The sequence below is a fragment of the Solanum dulcamara genome, chromosome 8 (genome assembly GCF_947179165.1).
Source record: "Solanum dulcamara chromosome 8, daSolDulc1.2, whole genome shotgun sequence".
Classification (NCBI taxonomy): Eukaryota; Viridiplantae; Streptophyta; class Magnoliopsida; order Solanales; family Solanaceae; genus Solanum; species Solanum dulcamara.
The window spans coordinates 69,240,577-69,267,654 of record NC_077244.1 but is presented as its reverse complement, the minus strand read 5'-3'; the positions used below and the strand labels follow the sequence as shown (position 1 = coordinate 69,267,654).

Sequence of the window (27,078 nt, the reverse complement as noted above, 5' to 3'; positions counted from 1 at the left end):
ACATCAGTTATGACCTGTCCTGGCAAAATAGAGATGCTACCTATATGGGTCACACTTACCTTGAAAGAGTTAGGTAAATTAATGTTCAAAGGCATAGGTAGGGGTTTTAGAAATAAGAAGGAATTGGGATCAAAGCACATATGTTCTGAGGCTCCTGAATCAATTATCTAAGTGTTTTGCTTAAGATTAGTGGGCACAGAATTTGAGTATTTAAAAATGGTACCAGCTACTGCATTTGCATTGATTCTTGTTTGTGTCAACTTGCTTTGTTTATACATTTGCATCATCTTTGCAATCTGCTGCTTGTTGAACTGTTCCTCAAAATTTCTATCAGTTATTTCAGGATCTGTCCTCCTAAAGTCTTCATCTGCTTGCTGAGTCAAAGTTGCATTTGCTTTGATCTGAGGCTAATAGTTTCTTGAGTTGGTGAACTCAAAATCTGCAGGAAACCCATGCAGTCTGTAGCAATTCTCATGTACATGCCCTGTTTTTCCACAATGAGTACATGACAGGTTTGGATCATATTTCTTCTTGCCCTTAAACCTGTTCTGTGACTTATCATGTCTCTGGTTCTGACCTGGATTGGTGTACCTCTGATATGTGTTTGTTTCTCTCATTGTTTGGTGTTTGAATCTCTGTGTACTTCTTCCTTGTCCACTAGCCATGAATGCTGCAAACTCAGCAATTAGCTTGTTGTCCTGTTGTTTTGCTTGACTTGCTGCCAGGAATGATCCAGAATCAGAGATGTAGTTTGTGTTTGCATATACTTCCCTTTGATTCTCATCCTGCAAAAGCAGTGAATATGCAACATCCATTCCAGGTAAGGGATTCATCATGAGTATATTTCCTCTTGCCTGGGCATATACATCATTTAGTCCCATTAGGAATTGAATTAACCTCTGATCTTCTAGTGATTTTGTTAATTTTGCTTTCCCATCACAAGTGCATTTACATGAGCAACAAACAATTACATTTATCCCATCCAATTCATCCCATAGTCTCTTAAGTTTGGTGAAGTAACCTGCAATGTCACTATTCCCTTGTATTAGGCTCGTTAATTCCTTTTGTAGGTGGTAGATCTTGGCTCCACTTGACTTACCAAACCTCTGCTCCAGACTGTCCCAAAGTTCCTTAGCAGTTTTGGAACTCATCACACTATCTGCAATATCCTTAGAGAGTGCATTTGATATCCAACATATGATCATGTCGTTAACACAACTCCATTGTTCAAAATCTGCAGATTCCAGTTCTGGAGCCCTGCAGGTTCCATTGATGAAGCCAAGCTTCTTCTTAGCTGATAGGGACAAGAGGATGGATCTCCTCCAGCCTGGATATCCTCTTCCGTCGAAAACATTGTTGACCAGCGTCATACCAGGTGAGTCTGAATTGTTTAAGTGATAAGGATGACTGTTTTCGTACGTGGTTCCTTTCTCTCCACTTCCTGACTTAACTTGGGTTGATTCAGGCATTTTGTTTCAATAGGGATTTGAAGATGATGATACAAACACAGATTTTGAAGCTGATGATGATGATGCAAATACAGATCAGTGATGGTGATGATAAACACAGAATTGAATTGAGCTTAGGGATGCTCTGATACCATGTTAGAATTTAAAGAGAGAAAGAGACAGAGATAAATTTTCTGTGTATTATTGATACTATGTACATTAGTTTATATAGGGTTATACAATAGAGACAAGAAGGTATGGGTTACAAATTTGTACAAAATTTATACTCTACTTGCCCATAATTGTATGGGCATAAATATATTAAATGTACCATGTTAATTTCTGTTTGTGGTGTATTATATATATAATTGTATGTGGAGAGGATTTCTCCACGTGTACGTGCCAGAGGATTTGTGCTGAAGAGTAAAACTCTTCAGCTTCTTCTTATTTCTTTTTCTTCTTCTTCAGTTGCTTTATTTTTCAACTTCCAGCGCCTTCTTCTGCCTTCTTCCTTCTTCTTCTCTTCTTCTACTTTGGCTTTGATGCAGTGTTCCTCTTTTCCAACAAATATGCCCTCAATTAAATTTTATTCGAAATAGGGCATTTTCGATAAAGTAGCAATAAAGACATACTTAGGTCAAATTATTAACGAGGACAAATATGATGAATTTTACATATTTTGCGGACAATATTAACCCTTTCGAAGCCCAAAATAAATAGTACATTTATACTTTGCGTAATAAAATTCTCCAAAAAATATTAGTTTCCTTTTTAGCCAAAAGAAAAAGAACCAAAACAACTAGGAGAAAGGTCAACTAGTGGACCACGTGAAGAACAAGAAAGGCCAAGCACACAAAGGAGAGAAAAAATTGTGAAATCACTGAATTGCTTTGGTTATGGTTAATTAAATTTGCTAGCACTTCCAAATTAGATAAAACCTTCTAAAAGTGCATCATGAAGTCGTAGACTTCTTAAGCAACAAAAGGACAAAAAGAATAGAAAAAGAATCTAAGTTTTTATTTTTATTTTTAAAATGATAAATTGATTAAGGAGTTTATTTTTATATTTTTGAATTAATCACCTGCATATTTTTCTTCATACGAAACTCACTCCTAAATTTCACTGATCATCTTAGGAGCACTATATTAATGATAAAGGGTAAATATACGATGACCTGTAACAACGAGATATGTATGTGTCAAAAGTCTAACGACGACAAAATCTAGCAATTCTAAATAGAACATGATCAAATTTAGAACTTTTTCCCTTGAAAATTTTGCATCAATCCCTCTTTTTAGTACTCCAGAAACCCCACAATTGTTCCTAGGACAGTACTCTTGTTAAAATATTCTATATATGTCAGAACTCTTTTAGAGCAATGAGTTAAAGCTATGAAGAAATTGAAAAATGATTGAATATAATAATTTCTAAGAACAAGGACATATATATGGGGCTTTTCTAAGTTACCATTCTGTGGGAAAGGCACATGATTTCTACCTCACCACTGCCTCATTATATTCCATCATCTCTCTGTAATTTGTCTGTTCAATAATTTCCAAAAACAGTTGGGAGTTATCAATAATTCTTAAGAATGATAGTTTTACTCTACTAACACAGTTTAACTTTCAGGATTTAAACTTTATGGATTTTAAATTCTAAGATAACTACCTAAGTGTTGAGTACTTGGATTCTAAATTTAATTTTTGTATATATTCAATGAATTTCTCAAAGTATACAATTAGACCTCTATTTAATAGACATCTTTTGTAACACTATACGGACAATTTCTCCTCTCTTTTTCTAAGCACTTTTATATATATTTTTTACAGTATATGTTTTCTACAACAACATTTAGTTATAGCGGCTAAAAAATATTCAAAAAAATAATATCATTATAAAAAGGGTTTTGTATATAAGGTTTAAATTTTGCCAAATGTTAAACCCTACCTCCGCCCCTGTAAGGTATATAGAGTTAATTTATGAATAGAGAAAACTTAGAAAGAGATGAATTATATTAAGATGAAAATCGATAAACACATAAACTTTGGGCCTTAAGTGTGAACAATATAAGAGGAAAAATTACATGTCCAACATCATATGAGGAAACCAAAGACCTTCGAACACACCTACGTGGGACTTTAACAGAAATTGACAAACATGGCCTCTACATCAACTTGTTGGACTTGGCTAGCTTCTTTTTTTTCTGATATTTTTTGTTTTCTTGTTTAAATTTCGCATGGTGGGCTTTGTTTTGTTTTTTATTAGTATTTGTCATCATTCTACAATAGAATGAATTGCTACTTAATAATTCAGGTTAGTAATAGTTTGATTTCTTTTTTGTCATATACTTTAATTTCATCCCAATATCTATCACTGATTTAATTTATAACCCTTATTTTATTTTAGCTTCATCCAGCATTGTCCTGTTCCCCCGTAGATAGTGGGTACTTTTGTATATCATGTCCCTTCTCCTGTCCTCTACCTAAACATTCAAAATAAGGCCAGCAGATCAATATTGTTTGTTTGTTTGTTCATTTTTAATAACAAATACAACTTTAATATGTGCTTATATGTTTGAGTGTCTATTATATGTATACCTTCAATAAGGAAATTATGAATAATGACGTGCAATTCTTCTACTCGAGATATGACTGATTTATTATCAATTATTTCAAATTACAATTATTTGTGTGTATGTGTAAAAGGAGTTCAACTGAATCACATTTGTCGGAAAATTATGTGAAGCAAGTGTAGCTCAAATAATTCCTTTAGAATGTGCAAGTTCTAATTGCAAGATTGACATTTTTGTAGTTTTGCTTTATCAAAACTATGGGCTTCCATTATGTAAAAAGAAAAAAATAATAGCAGGTCAAGTCATTGGAGCAGTTCAATAAAATTGTTATAATGAGTGTCTTTTTTTTAAGAAAAAAAAAGTTTACTTCCAAAAAATATTGTCACTTCAACTAAGTTATCGAGAAGAATACTTGACCGTTGTCAATGACTTTATGTGAAATGACAAGAATATAATGATTTTTATGTAATAAACACAAGAAAAATGACTTTCTCGCCCAATTTTTATTAAATAAGTGAATCATATGAGAAATCAATTTTATACTCTGCATTGAATAAGTAACTTCGGCGATAAATAAACATCTTATCCCACATTTTCTACTAGTAACTTTTGAAATACAATTTAGATGATTGATAAAAATAGAATCTATATTCTCCTCTCTCCCAAAAATATTAACAATATTCCTCCAATAATGGAGTAAAAAGGCTCAACGAGAGAGGAAAAGAAACATTTTTTTTTTGAGAAATGAAATAAAATAAAATTCAAATGTAAGTATTACTAGTGAGTTTATCCAACTTGTACCCCATTATGATCTTTGGCATCAGCAAATCCACTTAGAGGGACACAAAGCCGTACAGAGGAAAGTGCCTTGTCAAAATGTTTGGCCTTAGTGCCCAAATACTCACTCCATGTCACTGCCCTATACAAGGGTGGGTGCCTTTGGTCCACCAATTTCGACAGGGGTGAGACTTTCACCCCAGTTGGTGGACCATATAAATAAGCTACAGAAAGTCGATGTCGGGTCCTGTTCACAACCGCCCGATGTAAGACACTCGGGTACGACCCGTTTGAGAGTATGTGTAAAAGGTCACCTACATTAACTACTAATGCACCGGGTATTGGAGGGACAGTGACCCAACCATTTCCTTCTTGGTAAACTTGTAAACCACTTGTGTTGTTTTGGTGAAGGATTGTTAATATGGTAGAATCAGTATGTGCTGCAAGACCCATGGCCCGACCCGGATCCGGACATACCGGGTATGAATTCAGTTGTAAGGCAGCACATCCTCCTTTGGATTCTCCTTTTGGGCCAAAGGCCCATTTAACATCATCCCTTGTTATTCCTAATGACCCAAGTATAAGCCACATTAATCTTCCTGCTAGCTTTTCCATTTCCTTTTCGTATTCTTCAATTACTTCACTGGGAAAAAAAAATTAACAATATTAAATGAAAAGAAAAAAATTAGATGAATTACTATTTGATGAGATAGAAGTAATCATTTTGAGTCCCAGTTTATATGACTCACTTTCGTTTTAAGTCAGTCCAAAAAGAATGAAAATTTCTATATTTAGTATTTAACAATTTAATTTTAAAATTTTATATTTAATGAAATAATTTATAATCACACAAATATTTATAATTTATTTTAAATAATAAATTTCAAAAAAAAATAATTCTTTCTTAAACTGCGAATTAAGACGAAGGAAATAGTACTTACTCTTATTTACTAGAGTAAATTTTTCTAGAGAGCATTTGAGAAATTTATTTTATTTTCTAGGAATGGATATAAAAGCAAAAGTGCAAAAACATCAATAATTAGATTCGATTTTGGGACTGGTAGATCTCTGAAGTCTTCCCTTATCTTGTCTGTGGGACCTTATATGTCTTTATCGTTAAACTTTGCTTCTTCCATTAATAAAGTATAAAAGTTACATCAGTAGGTTTTACCTAGGGTTTCCCCTACACTGTGCACAAAAAAGATTAAAGAAGAAAAAGTTTTGTACTTGTGAATATGAAATTTCCATTTTCTATATGTGTGCATGAAAAATGTGAGGGATGATAAAAAAAAGTTTGGCAGAGCATGGTGCTTCCAAACTCAACTTTATATTATATGTATAAGGGCAAAAAGTAAGTATTTATAGAATTGAATGTATAGTAGAAATTATCGACAAACAACTTTCTATAGCTAAATAACATAAATCAATTGTTCATCTTATTTAAGATGTGCTTTCTTCGTCATAAAATATTTGTCATATTTTATTTTTCTAGAGTCAAACTATAAGAACTTTGATCAGTATTTTAAGATATAATTTTTTCGTCCATATTATTGATATGAGAAGAATTACAAGTTATAGAACTTTTAGTTTTTTATAAATATCTAAATTGTAATTTCAAAATATTGAATTCATCTTATTTAATTTTACCTCCAAAAAATTAGTTAAATTGACTTCTCGAGAAGAAAAATATGACAATTAATATGCGATAGAAGAAGTATTATCAAGAATTTCTCTTATCGATACGAGCTAGATTAATTATTCCTTTTTCTTTTCAATATTCACAACGTCTAAATTCTGAATTTGTAGGATGATATATACTATAATACTTACCAGAATTTCTTGTAATCTTTTGGCCATAGTTGGCGAGCATGTTCAATTGGGGAGCCAACAATGGTGAACCCTTCGGACCACATGAGTTTTGAGAAGAAAGACGATATTCGAGCCACGCCATAGCCAGTGACACCTTCAGGATAACGAGCGGCCTTTAATTTTTGCTGCATAGGGAGTGAAAAAAGGGTTTTTCCGGCCACTTCAATATCTTGCAGTAGCTTCTCTGATATATTATGGTTTATAATTTGAAATGCACCCCATTTCTTGCATGCATGACCTATACGATCAAGAACATTATTGTTGTTGTTTTCGAGGTCGATCACTGGAATAGACTCGAAATTACATGAATTTTCTGAAGTATAATGATCATCTGATGATGTCCATGCATGGGATTCTGGCAATTCTTTTATTGAGTTCAAGTCCAAGTGTTTTTGAGCTCTAAAAGAATCTGAGATTCTTGAAGGCATAGTGTATCGTATATAGCACGCAATGAAAAAAAAAATGTAGATCACTTTATGAGCTATAGTAGAGAGAAGAACAAAGAGGAAAAATGGAATGTTTTAAAAGAGATGATGTAGGGGAGGTATATATATAGAGGTGATTGATTGGAATATTGAAAAAGAAATATTAATAATAATGTAATTTTGAGTGGTATTTGAAAAGTGTTGGTGTTGATACATTGGAAGGGAACAAGAAACTAAAGATAAATCGCTATTGGACGATAGAAACAACAAACAAGTTGAAAGACAATCTTGTCCTCAACGAAAACAAAGTATAATATTGGATCAAGTTAAAGGGTTGTATTATAGAGTTATACACTTATATAATATGTGTAAATAATTTTTTACACCATCAGATTCCAGGGTCAAAGCTAGATAGGACTGATAAGAAGGTTCATTCTAATTTTCATCGACGGAAATTATATATTTATACATAAAAAAAAAAAATTGTGTATATATATTTAGATAATGAATCTCATTAGGCTAGTGAACATTTGAGCAGGTGTTTGAATGGGCTTTTTTAAAAGTAGCTTATAAGTACCCAAACACTCATAAATTTTTTTAAATAAAAATCAAAAGTCACTTAAGATAAGTCATGTCTGATAATATAAAAGTTATTTATACTAATGATATATACTAACTTTATATTATATATAGCATCTCAATTTCATGTATATAGCATCTCAATTTCATGTACATATTATTAATATTATGTTCAAATGATGGAAGAAGCATGTGCGTTTGTCTTGTCCTCATGTAGAAAAACATCTATGTCATTGCGTTTTTACATGCTCCTAATATCCCTCTATTTGCTACCAGACACTATATTTCTCTCCCCACCGGCCACCACATTTGCCCTATACAACCAAAAATCCCAGCACAAGTCCTAATTTGCTTGCCGAAATGGCTACAATACCCTCTTGGACTGCCTTTTGTAGGGTAGAGATGTCAAATCGATGAGTTGAGTTAAATTAATTGGGCGACTCCAAATGATGAGTCAAGTGATCCGTCCAAAAGTTACTTGAGTTGGAGTTGGATTGAAATCAATTATAGCACATAAAATAACTCAATTCACTCAATTTTTATTAAGTTTTAATTATTTTATTTTTTTCTTTTATAATATTTTAATATGTTTGATAATATTTAATCGCCATTAATTTTATCACTATCATAAAAAAAATGAATTTTAATTTTTTTTTCAGATTTGAAAACCGCATCCACTATCATCTTTTTCTCCTTTCTTTTCTTTAGATCCAACAATTATAATTATGAAGAAAAAGTGAAAATCTAAATCTAATGAAAATCCTAAAATTAAAAAAAAAAAAAAAACAGAAAAGAAATTGGGTGTTCAGGGAGGTCCTGGGAAAGTTTGGGAAGAAAGAAGGAAGGAGGGGTTGGGTAGTTGTGGTGGGGTTTAGAAATATATATTTTTATTATTATTATTATTTATGGATAAAATTTAGTTTTTTCCTATAATGTATTTTTTAACTATTATTTTGCATTCAAATGCTACATGTTCGTTTTTAATTAGTCGTAATGTCAGGTCATCCGCGAGTGTGTTACACACACTGTGTAATTTTAGATGATTGTTAAAATAGTATAAAAATGACACAGAACATTATCCAGTTAAGATGTATAAATAAAACTTAGTGTCAACTATAAGGGGTCATCGATGGATTTGGCCGTCCTTCTGCATATTTGGTCATATTCTGTGTTAATAAGCAGTAAAGTCACTTTCTGCGATTAGATTTTGTGTCTTTTTGTTCCATGATTCCATCTATTTAAGAGTAGCTAATATCATTCTATACACATCATATATTTTATATAAATATTTATCACATATTGATTGTCTTTAAGCAATCAACTTATTTGTCTTGTTAATTTTCTGGTATGATTAATGACTATTTGTCGCACATTTACGTGTACAACGTAACTTCAGCCAAATGCCCTTTTAGAATGATTATTAAAGATTTAACTTGTACATTAGTGTAAGATTTTAAGAAGCTCTAGTTGGATGCCAAATATGCATGCATGTCTTATATTAATTAAATATTCAATATTGATGATTTACATCAACAAATTTATTTCCACATTAATTTGTGATTATTAAACAAAGCTAATTGTCAGATTAAATATTTAAGCTTCTGCTTTTTGTTCGTTGCACTTAATTATGTGGTCACATGCAGCAGAAAAGAGAACAAATTAAAGGCCCTCAAGACTATTAACTCATTGCACATATATATTCATTATTATCATGTATATATATATGACTATCAAGAAAATGACCATACATCTTGGAAGCATGTGCACTTCACGTGATACAAACGTGCAAGGTTCAAGTTTTTTCTCTTTTGTATTTTTGTCATTTAAATAATTTAGGCTTTTTTGCCATTAGTTTATACTCCCTCCATTTTAATGATATTTGGCCCCTCTATTAAAATAGATATTTCATTTTATTAATTTATTTTTTAAAGCAAAAGAATGTTTTATTATTTTATCCTTTATATAAAATAACTATATAGAGTAATAGTAATAGTAGTCAATTTTAGAATTTTAAAATATCATTAAAAAAATTAATTTAGTAAAATACATATCTAATTATAATTTTTTTAAGGGATCGAATCAATCAGAGTAAAAAAAAAATATGAAATGAACGAAGTAATATGTTCCTAGAGATCAGTGGTCCAAATAGTCCAATGAAAACTTGCTGTTAATTAAAAGAAAAGAAAAAGGGACAAGAGCTTCACGGAAAAGTGAGTTTCACCACATAAATTTGCTGTTGGAAAAGAAATTTTATACTCCATCTATTCGATATTAATTGAATTTGTGAAGTAATGCTCACATATAAAAAAATATATTTAAGAACATAATTTAAATCATATTTTCAACTATTGTTCTTTGTAAAATTATAAATATAACTTTATAAGTAGTGTGATTTATCTCTTAGAAAATATAAAACTTCAATAAATGATAGGACAAATATGAAAAAAATTTCAAACATCTATCTTGAACTTTGAACAATTCAATTATTTGAACAATGAAAAATCACTCAAAAATTCACTTAATATAGAATAGAGGAAGTAATGAATAAAGATACGTATCAAACGCCCAATGAAAAAATAAAAAGAAAAGTATTGAAAATATCCTTAAATTCGGTGTAAATTATTAGTTTTCTTCTTAAATTATTAATAATCTTAAAACATCTCTTTATTTAACTAGCTGAACTTAAATACAACCTCCAATTTTGCAACATAGTGAAATATAGCTCTAAATTCTCAGCTAATTCAGGGGTGATTTCGATACTTCTCTCGGCTTTTTAATAAGAGTCGCATACTCTTACAAGAGTTTGAAACTACTTTTGTTATGTCATATTGCATATTGGGGGTGTATTTAAGTTTAATTACTCAAGTAGAGGAGTATTTTAAAACTGTCAATAATTCAAGAACGAAACTCATAATTTACATCAAACTATCCCAAATATAATTAGATTGCGCACACTTACATTACAATTTGCATGTATGACTGGTCGCTAAGATTATTATTATTTTTTGACTTTTTTAGGTTGCCGGCAGAAACAACTTTTCGAGTTTCTTCTAATTTGTGATGATTTTATTCGAATATTCAATCAATATGTTACTGTCAAGAAAATGAAGTATAGTATTAACTTTAACTTTAAGATTAGATCATTACATAATTGGAGGAGATTTTGTGTGTGTGATGTTTGTTAATCATACAATTTGATGTTGGGTGTCGGTAATCCCTGGATTATATTGGGTGACCGTCAACATAAATTAAATTAGCAAATTTCATTCTTTTTCTTTCCTTTTTAGATACTTCCAAACACTGGCCGACTTTTCGGCATTTTTGTTGGTTCCTGAGCTATACTTATTATATTAAAAACAATTTTTTATCGCTTTTAATCTATGAAAAGAAAAGAAAATCATGTTTTATTATTAATTATTTATCTTTTAATTATTTTTTTAAAATATAATACTATTCATTAGTTAATATAAATATTTTAATAAAATACTCATATTAATCGTCATTTCTTAAAAAATGTATAAAATTCAAAATAGATAAATAAAAGTAAACGAAATAAATAATTAGTATTCATTTACTTTTTAGTTTATATACTAGCGTGAGGTTAGGTCAATATCAAAATAATTACTCATAAAAAATTAATAATAAAAGCTTTTTTGTCGTATAGTAATATTAAATGCGAGTTTTCTAATTTTCATATAATAATATATGAAAAGAAAATTTATAATCTTAAATATTAAATCGTTGCAAATATGAAACATTTCATTAAAAATAAAATATAATAAATTCAAAATTATATTGTTGCAAATATAATAATGTGTAATATTTTCTACGAGAACAAATAATGAATTTTTTGTGACATTCTACTATAGTAGAAGTGTGAGTTAGAAGAGAGATATGCTCGATGTATTAAAAATGTAAATTAAGGATAATTGTGTCATTTAACTAATACTTCACTGAGGATAATTGTGTTATTTAACTAATATTTCTCCTCATTAAGTAGAAGGCATTGAATTTGTTTTATACTTGGCACTTGGCTATATATTGCAACTTAAATTATTATATTAAAAGTTATATATGACATAACTTCAATTTTTTTTAAAAATAATTTATTTAAAAGGCAAAAATAAAAAATCAATTTTTGAAAGGCAAAACACAATTTTATACATTAATATTGGGCTTGGACTTATGCTAGCGTCTCCTCTAGTTGAAATAGAAATTAGACAACCTTTCTCATAAGTCAATTTTCCTTTCCCCGTCTTTCAAGCTAAATCAACAACAAGCAATTGGTGACATATGTGTCTAAATGTTTTATTCTCACTCATTTTAATTTGTTGTTTTTTTCGCAGATAATTATTCTCCCTACACGACACATAAATAGACACTTCTGCTAACATATCAAAAATGGCATAATATATTGTTATCCCTCCGGTATTAAGATTAGCAAATCAGAAATAATAAATATAAAAATAAAAAATAGTATTTGAGTCCACAGAATTTACTGTATGTCCTTAAGGATTTTAATTCTCTCACTGTACCTGAGGTTAAGGATTATTTTCACCCAAGATAAAACAGATAAACTATTAAAGAAGTAGCGGTACCTTAAACTTCAATAATTTTAGCGAACTCAAAAGCCAGCAACAAAATCACACAAAGACTCAACTTTGTTTGTAAGAAAATATATGCAGAAGAGGGAGAATTCAATGAATTAAAAATGAGAGAAAAATTCTCTATTTATAGACAACAAAGGGTAGTGTGAACAAGTGTTTATTGTAGCTTATCGGAAAAGTCACAATTCTTCACAAAAGTCACAATCTTTCACAAAAGTCGCAACTTTTTAAAAAAGTTACAATTTTTTGAAAAAGTCTCAACCTTTTGAAAAAGTGACAACCTTTCATTTTTCATTCACACCTTTAAAACTCAACAATCCCCCACATGAATAGGAAAATGACTATTGTTAAAATATATGCATAAAAAACTGTATGATTTGTAAGTAAGAATTAATTGCATCTGGATAGTATGTTTTTCTTTGAACTTTTCATAGTGAACATATATCGGATATACTCGATCAATCGGTAGATTTGATATCTTTGAACCGTCGAGCTTTGGTGTATACCTAAACAACATAAGTCACACAATCAACCCTTTAACTGTTTTTTGTTCTCATTGTTTTGTTCGTTTCAACCATGAACACTTCTTGGTTCATAAGTGCGTAGAGAACTGGCCTTATCGGATTCTCCTTGAAGCGGCTTACACTTCACACTTACATAGGTGATATCTAAATGTGTTATCCCATAGAAACATCATTTGATATGTACTGTATCAAACTTAGATATCATTAAAAGGTCCTAATGCCTTATCCTTGTTACTGAACATTATCGCATTCTGAGAATGGATCTTAAAAATTATTTTGACAATGTTGAACCGTCATCAATGACTTTGTTTGATCTCCTTGAACCTAGATCTTGGGATCTCCACTCTTTTAGGTAGAGTTACCGCTATGATGATTTGTCCTCGGCCATAGTCTCATTCCCTTTGATGATCGCTCAACTCCCTCTCTAGTTAGGCCTTTTGTAAGTGGATCCGAGACATTATATTTTGACTTTACATAGTTAATATTGGTAATTCCACTAGAGAGTAGTTGTCTAACGATATTATGTCTTCGTCGTATGTGACGAGACTTACCATTATACATAACGCTCCCAACTCTTTCTATTGCAGCTTGACTATTATAATATATTCATATAGGAGCCATTGGTTTGGGCAATAGAATATCTTCTAAGAAATTATGGAGTCATTCTGCTTCTGCACCGGCCTTGTCTAAGGCTATAAATTCAGACTCCATTATAGAGCGAGCTATACATGTTTGTTTGGAAGATTTCCAAGATACCGGTCCTCCACCAACGGTGAAAACGTATCCACTTATGGACTTAGTTTCAGTTGACCCAGTAATCCAATTCTTTGAATCTTTGAGGCTCATTTTCAAGAAGAAATGTTACAAAATCAGATTCAAATGAAGTAGATGTCCTTTGACATTTACTTTGCCTTGGATTCTCTTTATTAGGTACATTCTCCTTTGGTTTTTCTTGAGGTCATTTAGACAGTTCACTAGATACTTCAAATCTAGTTTTATACAGATAGACATGTTCAAAAAATTCAGCATTATCTGATTCTATTATCGTATTCTCATGAATATATTAATGTTCGGACATGTGAACCAAAAATTGACATGCTTTACTATTTTTAGCATATCCAATGAAAACACGGTCCACAGTCTTAGGTCCTATTGTGACTCTCTTAGGTTTAGGAACTTGGACTTTGGTTAGACATCCCCACACTTTAAAATATTTCAAGTATGATTTTCTTCCTTTCCAATTCTCATATGGAATAGACTGTGTTTTGCTGTGGGGAACTCTATTGAGTATTCTATTTGCTGTAAGGATGGTTTTCCCCACAAGTTTTGTGGTAAACCTGAACTTATAAGTAATGCATTCAACATTTCCTTTAAAGTTCGATTCTTCCTTTCTGCAATTCCATTTGATTGAGGTGAGTAAGGGGTAGTAGTTTGATGGACGATTCCATTTTCCAAACATATTTCTGCAAAAGGAGATTCATACTCTCCACCTCTATCACTTCTTATCATTTTTATCTTTTTATTTAACTAATTTTCAACTTCAGTTTTGTATTGTCTAAATGTTTCTATTGCTTCATCCTTACTATTTAACAAATAGACAAAATAATATCTAGTGTAATCGTCAATAAAAGTTATAAAATACTTTTAGATTCCACTTCTACTCTGTCAACTGATCAATCTAATCATGTGGAGGCCGCAATGGGAAAAAGCAAGACCGTTCTGCAAAATTTTACAACTCATCTAGGTTGGGGTGGAATTTTAGATGTGCAAGCAGAGAGTGGAACAAAGGCATCCCTATCAGGCGAAAGTGCCACCAACACTCTTCCTCAGCCGCAAGTGCATCATGATCATCCAACGGCTTGCCTATCCTACCCTTGGGCTGACACTGACAGGCTACTAGACTTTCGCCATCTAGGGTGCAGCATTCAGGCTGCTTCGCCTAGCAGCACGATGCTTGTATTGCTCTCCCACAACCCCGTTATCACGGTTTAGGCTGCTCCCATTTCGCTCGCCGCTACTACGGGAATCACTTTTGCTTTATTTTCCTCTGGCTACTAAGATGTTTCAGTTTGCCAGGTTGTCTCTTGCCTGCCCATGAATTCAGCAGCAGTGGAAGGGACGCCGGGTACAGTCTTTCTTTGGTTCCAGCCCCCCGGTTACACGGGAATTGAGTCATATCAGGGTTTTCCCTGTATTGTATTAGCGAGAGGCGGAACCCTTCTTTCTTAATCAGACGATTTCTCTCCTATCATGTATGATTGATCAAAGTCTGGTATGTAGGAATCAGAGTCTCAATCGACTGGCATCGCCCTTCACTCCAAAATTCCTCAAAGAAAGCAAGCAGCAAGTCAGTCTGCGCATAACATACTCTCTCAGTTCTTCTCCTTTTACGACCGGTCAAAGGGGAATGGGCCAACTCGAAATGGACCAATTTGAGAAAAGGGTCAAGATATGACCTTTCCTTTATAATATTAAGCTTTATGATATTAAGGATTTTTCCAATCATTAGAGTGGTGTCATCCCCTTTCATTCATGTCTGATGGATAAAAGTCCTTGGGCCTTCGTTCATTTTGTTTAAGAAGGCTGCGACATATACAACATCTTTCCATAGACTTTTTCTTGCCTTTCAAGATATTGCGTATAAAGAGAAAGATAGCCAGTCTTCTTGGGCGGCCGAGAGTGTTATGTAAAAAGGACCAAGATTCGGTAAATTTCCCTCTACGGGGCGGGGTGTGGAAAGCACTATAAGTTAGTTGACTTCTCGACCAAAGGTGGTCTAGCTCAACCTCCAAGTAGGAATAGATTCTATGAGTCGTGATCCAGTTAAGATAGAGGGCATTTCTAGCATTTAAAATCCCTATTCTTATTGAATAGTTCAAATAACTAGTTGAACATACCTATTCTTTTCAAGAATAACCTCCCCTTATCGAAAAAAAGGGCCCGAAGAAGAGAGGACTGGCCATCCTTCTCATCCCCCTAAGGAAGTAGAGCGCGGTGAAAGAATTCCGTTGAATTACTGCAGACTGGTTTCCTCCCATATACCCCCGCTGATGCCTATTTCCTACCATTGAAGAAAATAGAGAAAACTGTTAATCCCACCCACGTCGTAAATGGATGCCCTACCTGATCCATTTCAAATCCAGCCGGAGGTCTTCGAGCCTTATTACGGACTAATGTCCTAAAGAAAAGCGACCCCAATCCCTCCCCAGCCCAGGTCAAAGGTCTTCCCGCCCTTTTTGGGGCAGAGTCAAGTTCGCCGATCGAGTCAAAGCGGATCGATAAGCAGAACTGAAGACCTACCAAGGTTGAAAACAGGAATGTGGTCAACCAATCAATCTTTTCGTTACATATCGGGGACAGGGAACCAGCCCAGCGAACTCGATTTCCCGAAGAAAAGAGGGGGCGCTCTTCCAATATTGAGCTCCTAGCTCTACCTCTCTTTTTTCAAAAGTATATAGAAATGGTAGGCACTGGGAGTGAGTGAACTACCCGGGGAGAAAGGGGCAACGGATTTTGCTATTTTTTTTCTACAGTACCTCGATGTGACATGAGCGTGAAAGGGGTTCAAGAATCAGTTTTCTTTTTATAAGGGCTAAAATCACTTATTTTGGCTTTTTTACCCCATATTGTAGGGTGGATCTCGAAAGATATGAAAGATCTCCCTCCGTTCGATTTGAAGAGGCTCATATACAGAACAACGCGAAATAATACCCGGGGCGGTAGATTCAATTAATCGAAATTTAGAAGCTGTTTGCTTATTGGCTGGCTTATGATGGTTTCCTGTCCCAATTCAACATATTCCTTTTTTTGCTCCTGCTTGGTAGCAGGCTTGTGTGCGAGCTTGGTCCGATTTCAATTCCTAAAGCCCACGGAGAAGGGTGTGGAGCCTTGCTTTCCATGCTTCTCCCCCTGCCAGTGTGTTGGCGTCGATGAAGGTTTAAAGCCTCTTTCCTTCAACACCGAAATAGTAATTTTATGTGTCTTCTTGAGCGAGTGAAGTGCTTCACGGATGTGGAGCACGAACGCATAAAACTTTTTGCTTTTCCTTTCCCTCCCTCGCTTACAGTTACTTCCAATTCCAACCAATTTCTAGTTAATGCAAGATGGATTAAATATAATGTTCATTTTTTAAGGATTCTCACTTCTCTCTAAAGGGTGGATGATACACTATGTTCATTTTAAAGATTCTAGAGAAATTCGTCCTTCTTCTAAGAGATAAAGTCACGCGGCCCTTCAAGATAGAGGCTTCCGTCATCGTTAGAATCCCGAGGTGGGGCATGGGTTGGTGTTGACTTCATATCACAAATGTCTGTGTAAATCAATTCTAAGGGACTGAAATTCCTTTCAACAGATTTATAAGGATGCTTAGCTTACTTAGATTCAACATATACTTGACATTTTGATTTATTGCACTCAAAGTTAGGCAATACATTTAAGTTAATCAGTTTTTCGCAAGGTTTTATGATTGACATTTCTTAAACGTGAATGCCATAAATTATTTGACTCAAGTAAGTAAGAAGAAGGTTGAACTTTATTATTATCAACAACCATTACATTTAGTTTGAAAAGACCCTCAGTGAGGTAGCATTTTCCTAAATACATTTCATTCTTACTAACAACTACTTTGTTTAAAACTAGAACACACTTGAATTCATTTTTGATAAGAAGACCAGCAGAAAAAAGGTTTTTTCTTATTTTTGGAATATGACAAACTTTGTTTAGTGTCACCACTTTGTCGTATGTCATTTTTAGGAATACTCTACCGTATACTTCAATCTTAGCCGTTGCAGAATTTTTCATATAGATAGTCGCATCAGGTGCGACAGGAGAATAAGTAGCGAAAGCTTCTCGGACCGCACAAACATGCGATGTAGCTCCTGAATTAAGCCACCATTCGTTGAAATTTCCTACAAAATTGCATTCAGTCATCATTGCACATAAGTTTTCAACGTCCCCATTTATATCAACTATGTTGACTTGACCTTTCTTTTTTTCATTCTTGGGAGCACGACATTCCATAGCCTTATGTCCAGTTTTTCCACAGTTGTGACAGTCTCATTTGAACCTTTTTTTGCTAGGATAATTCTTTGGTTCAAAAGGTTTTTTCCTCTTTTTTGATTTATTTGGATCATCCTCAACAATATTTGCTCCCATAATTATTGAGTTTTCTCTAGCCTTCTTTTCGGCAGCCTTGTTGTCTTCCTCGATCCTAAGACGAACAATCAAGTCTTCAAGAATCATCTCCTTTCGCTTGTGCTTCAAATAATTTTTGAAGTCTTTCCATGAAGGAGATAAACGCTGCTACTTGAAATATCCCATTTATGACCATACCTACAACGGATAATTTAAAATCACTACTATATTCAATAATTTTGTCAATATAACTATTGAATTTGATCATACCTTCTGTCAGGAGATCATGAATAATGACTTATAATTCTTGGACTTGAGACATCACAGTCTTGCTATCAACCATCTTATAGTCCAAAAATTTTGCAGCCACAAACTTCTTTAATCCTGCATCTTCAGTTTTGTATTTCTTCTCAAGAGCATACCAGAGTTCTTTAGAGGTTTTACAAACACTGAAGACGTTATAAAATCCATCTTCCAATCCATTGAGTATGTAGTTCTTGCAAAGGAAATCAGAATGTGTCCATGCTTCAATCACAATAAACTTTTCGTTGTCAGGAGTTCCTTCTTCTAACACAAGAACATCTTCATTTATAAATTATTGTAGATTGAGTGTAGTCAGATAGTAGAACATCTTCTGTTGCCAACGTTTGAAGTCAATACCAGTAAACTTTCCAGACTTTTCTATAGTAGCCATTGCTATAGAAACTGGTGTTCTACTGGTTGAAGGCATTGTGTTTGCTTCAAAACTTGATACGTTTGTATCACCCATTCTGATTGACAAAACAAAAGTAGTGTTAAACAACAGAATAACCAAATAGGGATTTTTGTTCAACTCGATGAAGTTTTTATATATTCTTCAAATCGAAAAGAAAAATAAAAACTCAATTAATTTGATGAAGATTTTATTTCTTCGAACCAAGTTAATCACTGGAGTAGAAAGTCTTTCGATTTTAGCCTCCAGCCCTCCAAATAGAATATAAAATGAAGAAAAAATATATAACTTGTTTCTAGTTTAACGATGAAGTTTTTATGCTTCCAATCGTTAACCAAATGAATCTTGAACACTGATGAAGCTTTTATACTCTTGAAATCAGTATTAGATTCAAACAAAGTAGAAAATCATAAAAGTCCCTAACTGTTTCAATATAATTGAAACCAAACAACAAGAACATGAATTCTTATTGGATAAAAAGCTTTCTAGGAAAAAGATATAAAACTGTTGCTATTTTAAGCCCATTCTTGACACCAATAAAAAAAATATTGAACCACTATCAATATTATTATATATATATTTTTTTTCTTTCTAAAATATGAGCAGTCACGAAGTACCTTTGTAAATTCTCATTCTTAGCAACAAAGTGCACTTGTTCCAAATTTCTTAAATACTGATTTCAATTCTTTGAAAAGATATCAGTAACATTTGAAAAACCACAAAAACATTACTAGTAAAATTAAATGACACAATTAGAAAAGTTTCTAGTGGCTTCACCACACAACTTTGCCACATTAACATTTTTGTTGTCATTAAGATGCAATTTTCATAATGAGAGATTATTAATGTTGATATTTATTAAATTCCTTAAGATTGTTATCCCTCCTGTATTAAGGTTAGCAAATCAGAAATAATAAATTTAAAAATAAAAAATAGTATCCAAGTCCACAAAATTCACTGTGTCCTTAAGGAATTTAATCCCCTCATTGTACCCGAGGTTAAGGATTATTTCCTTCCAAGATGAAACGGATAAACTATTAAAGAAGTAGCGGTACCTCAAACTTTAATAATTTCAGCGAACTCAAAAGCCAGCAACAAAATCACACAAAGACTCAATTTTGTTTGTAAGAAAATATATGCAGAAGAGGGAGAATTCAATGAATTAAAAATGAGAGAAAAAATTTCTATTTATAGACAACAAAGGGTAGTGTGAACAAGTGTTTATTGTGGGTTATTGAAAAAGTCACAATCCTTCACAAAAGTCACAACCTTTCACAAAAGTCGCAACATTTTAAAAAAGTTATAATTTTTTGGAAAAGTCACAACCTTTCAAAAAGGTGACAACCTTTTATTTTTCATTCATACCTTTAAAACCCAACATATATAAACATACTTTTAAATTTAACTTTATCTGGTCAGTAATTAAGAACTTCAATTTTAAAAGTGTGTATCTTAACACCTTAATTTGGTGTTAAATGATAACACAACGCTCCAACTTGTCCTAACTGTATCATATGGCCTCTGACGCTGACATGACATATAAATTTTAGAGGTCTCTAGATAATTATTTTCTTAGTTAAACTATTCAATTGAAACTGTGGAGACGAGTTGATATGTTTAAATACGCATACTCAAAATTAAAGTGTTTACTCATTAAATGAGGCCAAATTTATATATATATAAATTATGCCTATCAAAATTGTCCACAAGGCTGAAGTTAAAAAGATTCCACAATCCAAACTCAAGAAAACCACAAGAACCATTTACTTTTTCTTTTATGATAATATTTGTATAATTTTGGGTCAAAAACTTAGGGTATGGAGAAATAGTCCAATTTGCCTTTTGCTATACATGCGATAAGGAATTAAGGATTAATTTTGCTTACGATTGTCCAGATAGATGAGATAGACATCACATAATATGCATACGACCTCACCACCCTAGCTACCTCTCTCCTCCGTTGGTTCTTCGACACGTACCTCCTCAAATCCTACTAGTACTGGTAACACAGTTAAAGTGAAAGGCAAATAGTGAAGATGAGTTGAGTGATTGATGATTCCAATTTCCAGAATTGTAGAAGCCTAGCTAGAGGATAGAAATTTCTCCAATATATATGCAATGACTGTCTTCCTGAAATATATGACCCCCACACCCTATAGCTAAGAAAACATAATTTTGTAGTCTGTTGACCTTATCATGTGAGTGGTGAATTTTTGGTAACCTTTATTAGAAACCAATTATATAGATCCAAATATGGCAATTTGAGAGCCTTCTAGTTGAATCTACCATGTGTACTCGAGTAGTTGTGTTTTTATTGAAATGTGGTGCTTGTTATCCTTACAAACATGACTTTTTTTTTTTCCCTTTGTTCAATCGATACCATGTCTAATTATTCATTTCATTTATTCTTAGCTAGTATTTCACCATATATTTTAAAATATTTTTAGTAAGTTACTTTTGGGTGAAAAATTTATATGAATCTGAAAAAAAAAATATATCATTGATTTGTATACAAAAATCTACTATTACTACTTGTAATTCGAAGTTACTTCAAAGACCAAGTTTGGATAAAAACTACATAAAATATTTATGTAACTGTATAAATTGTGTACAATGAACTAGGATTGAAATTTAGTCCCAAACTATAAATGATGAATATTTTTATAAAATATAAAAGTTTAGAGTAATTTTTAATTTTTTTAAAATTTTCAAATATTAGAATTGGGCCCAAATACTAATTTTTTTTTCTAATATTTGAAAATTTAAAATATTTCTCAAATAACAAGTCAAATAGCCAAATAGTATTTGTCAAGTTTTTTTCTCAAATATTTTTGACAATATCTATAGCCGAACAAGTCCTTAGAGTTACAATTTTAAAGCAACAAAATTGTTAGAGATAAGTGTAAAAAACACATCTAAATTATACCATTTTTTTTAATTTCATACCTAAACTATTGGAAGTATGAGTTTATACCGAAATTATGACTTATTAGTTTGAGAAACACACCTCAGTGGTGTGTGTAATGCACTCTCTCTACTCTCTCTAGTTTTTGAAAAATATCTTGCCACGGATAAAATATTTCACCTTGACAAAAAATAAATAAATTATTAATATTAGTTAAAAGTTAAATACTAAAATATTTCTACCCCAAAAAAAGAAATTATTTTTTTTATAAAAGAAATTACTTTTAAAAACAGAAATTATTTTTTTTTTTTAAAAAATTAAAATATTTTGTCCACGCACTCCACCATCTCCCCCCCCCCCCACAATCCTCGTCCTTTATTTTTAAAAAAAAAATTAAATTTTTTTTATAAAATATTTTAAAAAAATTTATACTTCACATCCTCCCTCACTCCTTCCTAAAAAATGTTATTATTTTTATTTTTTAAAAAATAAAATTATACCAACCCCATCGAACCCTCCGCTCTTAATTTATATATATATTTTTTGTTGTTTTGTGCTTGATATGTACATATACTTTCCTAAAATCATATGTATATATCTAACACAAAACGAGAAAAAAAATTAAAAGTGGAGGGTTAGGTGAAGCGGGGTAGGGGGATATGGTGAGAAAAAGTGATGGAGTAGGGTAAGAAAAATATTTTATATTTTATTTTATAAAAATTTTGGGGTGGAAAATAGTAATACTTTAATCTTTAATTTTAACTAATTCTAATAATTTATTTCATTTTTGTTAAAGTGAAATGTTTTGTCAATGTGGAGTGTGAAGTGACAAATTTTTTTAAATGAAAGAGAGAGTGTAGTTCACACACCATGATAAGAGCGGAATAAAAGAGAGGGGGTGTCTCTCAAACTAATTAATGATAGTTTAGGTATGAAACTCAAAAAAGAAGGATAGTTCAGATATATTTTTGAAAGGGAAACTTACGTAAATATACAATATTAAGAAAATATTTACTATTTATAGCAATAAAAAAATAATTTCACTGAACACTTATAATACATTTATAATACAGTTTTAATACATATTGCAGAGAACTATTTATAAAACATATATAATACAAATTTTATAGATGGATAATACATTTATCACATATTTTAATAGACTTATAATACATTATGTTAGTTTCTTACTACACAACCATAATATATATTTTAAAACACTTATAATACATTTATATTGTATGCATAATTCACTTTTAATACAAGTGTAGATTTATCATAATATTGTTATATATTACTATAAATGGTAATAAATAAAAAATATCGCTAAAATCAGTAATTAATTTTTAAAAAGCACTCAATCAAGTAATTTTTCCTTTTGAAACTTATCTCAAATAGTTATATAAGATTGACCCATTTTAAGAGCAGAAAAACAAATAACAAAGTTAATTTCTCTTTAATCCATCGAATTACCTATTTCAACCCCATAACAAAAGAGAGTTTTAGTGACAATATATTTTTCTACATATTGCCGCAAAAACATGTACGACGGAATTGCCGGAATCAGATCCCCCCAGAGTAAGAATTTATGTACCTAATCAATTGAGTTACTGAAACTTTCCAAAATATTTTCTTAGTTTTAGTAATGATTAGTTTATTATGATTTATTTGTTTATTTTATTTTTTTTAAAAAAAGGAATAGCTTGTCGATCGGCTGGAGAATTGAGCAATGAAGCTATTTAAAGTGTGACTAGTGTTTTACCACTTGCATGCCTAGAGGTATTAGTTAATTTTTATTTTATTTTTCAAACAGTGTTGTATTGAAGTCTCAATTAAATTCGAATCACGCAAAACATGACATATTTAAAGGTGGCGCTCCCAATAGGAATATGATTTTCTCCATATCAGAATCCAATCCAAAATCTCTAATTGAAGATAAAACAATGTCACTACTGCACCACAAACCTAATAGTGCACCACAAACCTAATAGTCCACTTGGTTATTAATTATATTAACAAGTGCCAAGTATGAACTTTTAATTTGGGAGTTGAGAAAGGAAAAGTTTTTGTAGGAGAGCGGCATATCAATTCAATTCGTTGCAAGTTGCAAACATATGGCTGTCGAAAATTGTGTTCACCGTCTTTGAATTTCGGCTGCGAAGAAATTGTGATATGCTGTGGAGACCTTTAATTGTTTCTTCCGCCGAAACAACGGTTTTCTATCACGAAAATGAATGAAATTTAAGACACTCATCATATGCTTGCGCAATTTCCTAAGCAAAAATTCTATGAAATTACTCTAATTCTCTTTTTTTTTTTCCAGGTCACCAATCGGTGACATAGTTTAGGAATGAATATCTGTAACTCCCATTTCAGTACTTAAACTGACGGGTGCTAGCTTGAAAACCGCCGCAGAACAGAAGCCTCAACAGAGGAAGAATTCCGCACGAGATAACAAAGGACGTTATCGCGGCTCCCTGCGTTGATATTCCAGGAAGTAGCTCTCGACACGAGGGATATACAAGAGAGACCTGTAAATTTTAACTAACATTTTAGGATGATCATATTGATGTAGAAAAAAATTGCAATTTATACTACTTTTCGTATAGTTTTTGAATCTGTGAATTTTAAATTAATATAATCTAATTAAACTTTGAAAATTAGTTAAAGTGACTCTCGAAAAGTGCAACATAACAACTTAAAAGAAACGGAGGGAGTATTATTTTCTTCAATATGTAAATGCACTTCTACATTTTACTTTGAACTGGAAATACTTATGTTTTTTTTTTTTGCATTAACAATTCATGTCTTTATAAAGGGAGATTGTAGGAGGAAAAAAAAATAAAAATAAAGGGAGATTGTACAAATAGAAAATTTTAATGTTCACGTTTAGATTTTAGCCTTATAATAAATAGAACATAAGTGCTAAGATGATCGTTTCATCATAGTAAAATTTTAATGGATCATTGGAATTTCTTATTCGATATTGAGCAAGACTCAACAACAAGCTATGATAATTGTCAAGATTTCTTGCCAAAGTCAGACGGATCGTTAGAAAGTTAGATTGTCAAGATACGTTCAACATTTGTGATTGAAAATCCTCACAAATCACCAGAATTGGTGACGAGTCTCCATAACATTTTGTGTGGAATTTTCACTTATGTGATTTTCCTTTAAAATTGGTCCAAATCATCTTCAAATATGATAGACAATCTTTTAAAATGAGACGGCATAAATTTCAACTTCTCGAATAACTGGACTCTGTTATGTATTGGGCTTTGTTAGAATATACCCCAAATTCTAGGTCCAATAGTATGGGCTCGACCAATTGGGGGCCCAATTAGAACAATTGAATTGGGTCCAATCCTGTCAAAAATGGATTCCTTTCATTTGTTTCAGAATCAGTACCCTTTCCCTTGGAGGCTTGAACAACCTAATCCGGAGGCAAACCAATGTGGCTTAAATTGCTAGGGGTCGTTTGGGGTGATGGATAAGAGAAATTAATTTTAGGATAATTTTTAAGTGGTCTTTCTTTGTTTGGTTGCAAAGGTCGGATAATTTATTTCAGAATTAATAATTAGTACTGGGATAAGTTAAGTGGAATACTAATCCAAGGATAACTTATCCTGGATAAAGATATAAAATAACAAAAATACCTCCTTAAACTCTCTTTTATACACCACATTTATATTCATGTATATTTATATAATTTTTAAATACATTTATAATAACATTCATAACTTTAATTAATTGTTGTTTTTATGATAATATATTTTTCTATAAAAAATTATATTTTATAAATATAATTTCTATTTATGAATATATTATAAGTTGAATTTATTTGTCTAATTCTTATATTTATTTATATTTTGATTTCTCTTAAACCATTCACTGCACTACTACTGCACTTCAATGAGTGAGCCTCAACCTAGACATCGAATATTTTTAATTAAATAGTTTATTACTAACTTAAAAATTATATTTTATATAACAATTAAAATGTAGATAATTTTAATAACAAAAATTCTTTTACTTTAATAAACTTAAAATGAAAGTTTTATTTTTAAGCTAAACAAGATGAAATTTTTATTTTTATAAGCTAAATAAGAGAAAAGTTTTATTTTTCAGTTAAATAAGAAGGAAAATTTATTTAAAACTAAATAAGATGAAAGTTTAATTTTAAAAACACGTGGCACAATCATGAAAATGCATAAATAAAAATATTTAAGTTAAATAAGATGAAAATTTTACTTTTAGGAATGAATAACTAAAGCTTGCAAAGAAGATGTAAAAAAAAATTAAATAAGATGAAGGGTATTTTTGTAAACAGACAACTTATTCTTAGAAATTATGCAATGAATATAACTTTGAATATGACCAACCAAACAAGCAATAAAAACTACTCTCAGCATAACTAATCTCATCATAACTTATTCTAGCATAACTTATCCCAACATAACTTATGTCATCATAACTTGTATCCAAACCAAATGACCTCTTAAATACTTATTCACATCGATATTTATATTAAACCATATAAATTTCTTACAAGTAAAGTAATTAAAGAGACGAAAAATGCATGTTAGTTAATCATAGTTAGCTGCTAAAAATATATGTACAAACAAATGTTATTCATTTATTGATTTGATATATATAACTAACAACTGACAGATTATTGTTTACCCATAAATGGTGATCAAAATATATGAAAAGACAGTTTGATACTAAGATTCTGCCCATCCTGAATTATTACAACTATTTAACCAAGATTTTTGAGCAGTGCAAGTGCAAGTTTGTTTCAGCATAACCGTAGCATGAGACCATGAGTCCATAAGCTAGTACAATTTATATCTATTTCCTCCATCTCAAATTAATAAATTATTTATTGTATTTTTTATATGCTCTTTAAAAAAAATAATTAAAAGAAATTTTTTTATTATTTTATCCTTATTTATGTCTTAAGATATAATCTTTCTTATTAAATATTTACTCTGTTGAAGTATTATAGTTTTCAAAAATAATTACTATTAAAAATAAAATAGGAACAAAATAAATTAATTTTATCTTGAATTTTTAAAATAACAAATAATTTGAGACTGTAGAAATAGTGGTTTTAGACCAAGTTGGCATAGAATTCCTATAATAAAAGCAGAAAATTAAAAAACCATAGTTGGGTAAAAATTTATAAGCAATGGATATTTAAACCAAGTCAATATATATATATGACAATATTAAAGACGAAATCTCTAATAAAAGGAAATAGAATTATATTTATTTTTAAATGTATACAGAAAAATTATGTTTCAAATTTGTTACTCATATACACATTAAGAGATCAATTAATCTACAAATTTTGTAACACTTTAAAAGTGATGAAAAATTAGAGGAGAATAAATATTAAAGACGAAATCTCTAATGAAAGGAAATAGAATTAAATATTTATTTTTAAATGTATACAGAAAAATTATGTTTCAAATTTGTTACTCATATACACATTAAGAGATCAATTAATCTACAAATTTTGTTA

General features: G+C 31.3%; 1 protein-coding gene across 1 annotated transcript; it reads right to left on the bottom strand.

Annotated features, from left to right (window-relative positions):
- Positions 1 to 4,767: 4,767 nt before the first annotated feature.
- LOC129900393 (gibberellin 3-beta-dioxygenase 1-like) lies at positions 4,768 to 7,171 on the bottom strand. The gene is made up of 2 exons (XM_055975354.1): positions 6,628 to 7,171; positions 4,768 to 5,440 (listed from the first exon to the last, which is right to left on the bottom strand). Exons 1-2 carry the CDS (start codon positions 7,092 to 7,094, stop codon positions 4,807 to 4,809), a joined length of 1,101 nt encoding a protein of 366 aa, XP_055831329.1. The 5' UTR covers positions 7,095 to 7,171; the 3' UTR covers positions 4,768 to 4,806.
- Positions 7,172 to 27,078: the final 19,907 nt, after the last annotated feature.

Bases quoted from the DNA above. Each gene is read 5' to 3' on its own strand.
- LOC129900393 (XM_055975354.1), bottom strand. From the start codon at position 7,094: ATGCCTTCAAGAATCTCAGATTCTTTTAGAGCTCAAAAACACTTGGAC. The intron at 5,441-6,627 runs GTAAGTATTATA...TTTTTTTCCCAG, and splicing joins AAAGATTACAAGAAATTCTG to TGAAGTAATTGAAGAATACG.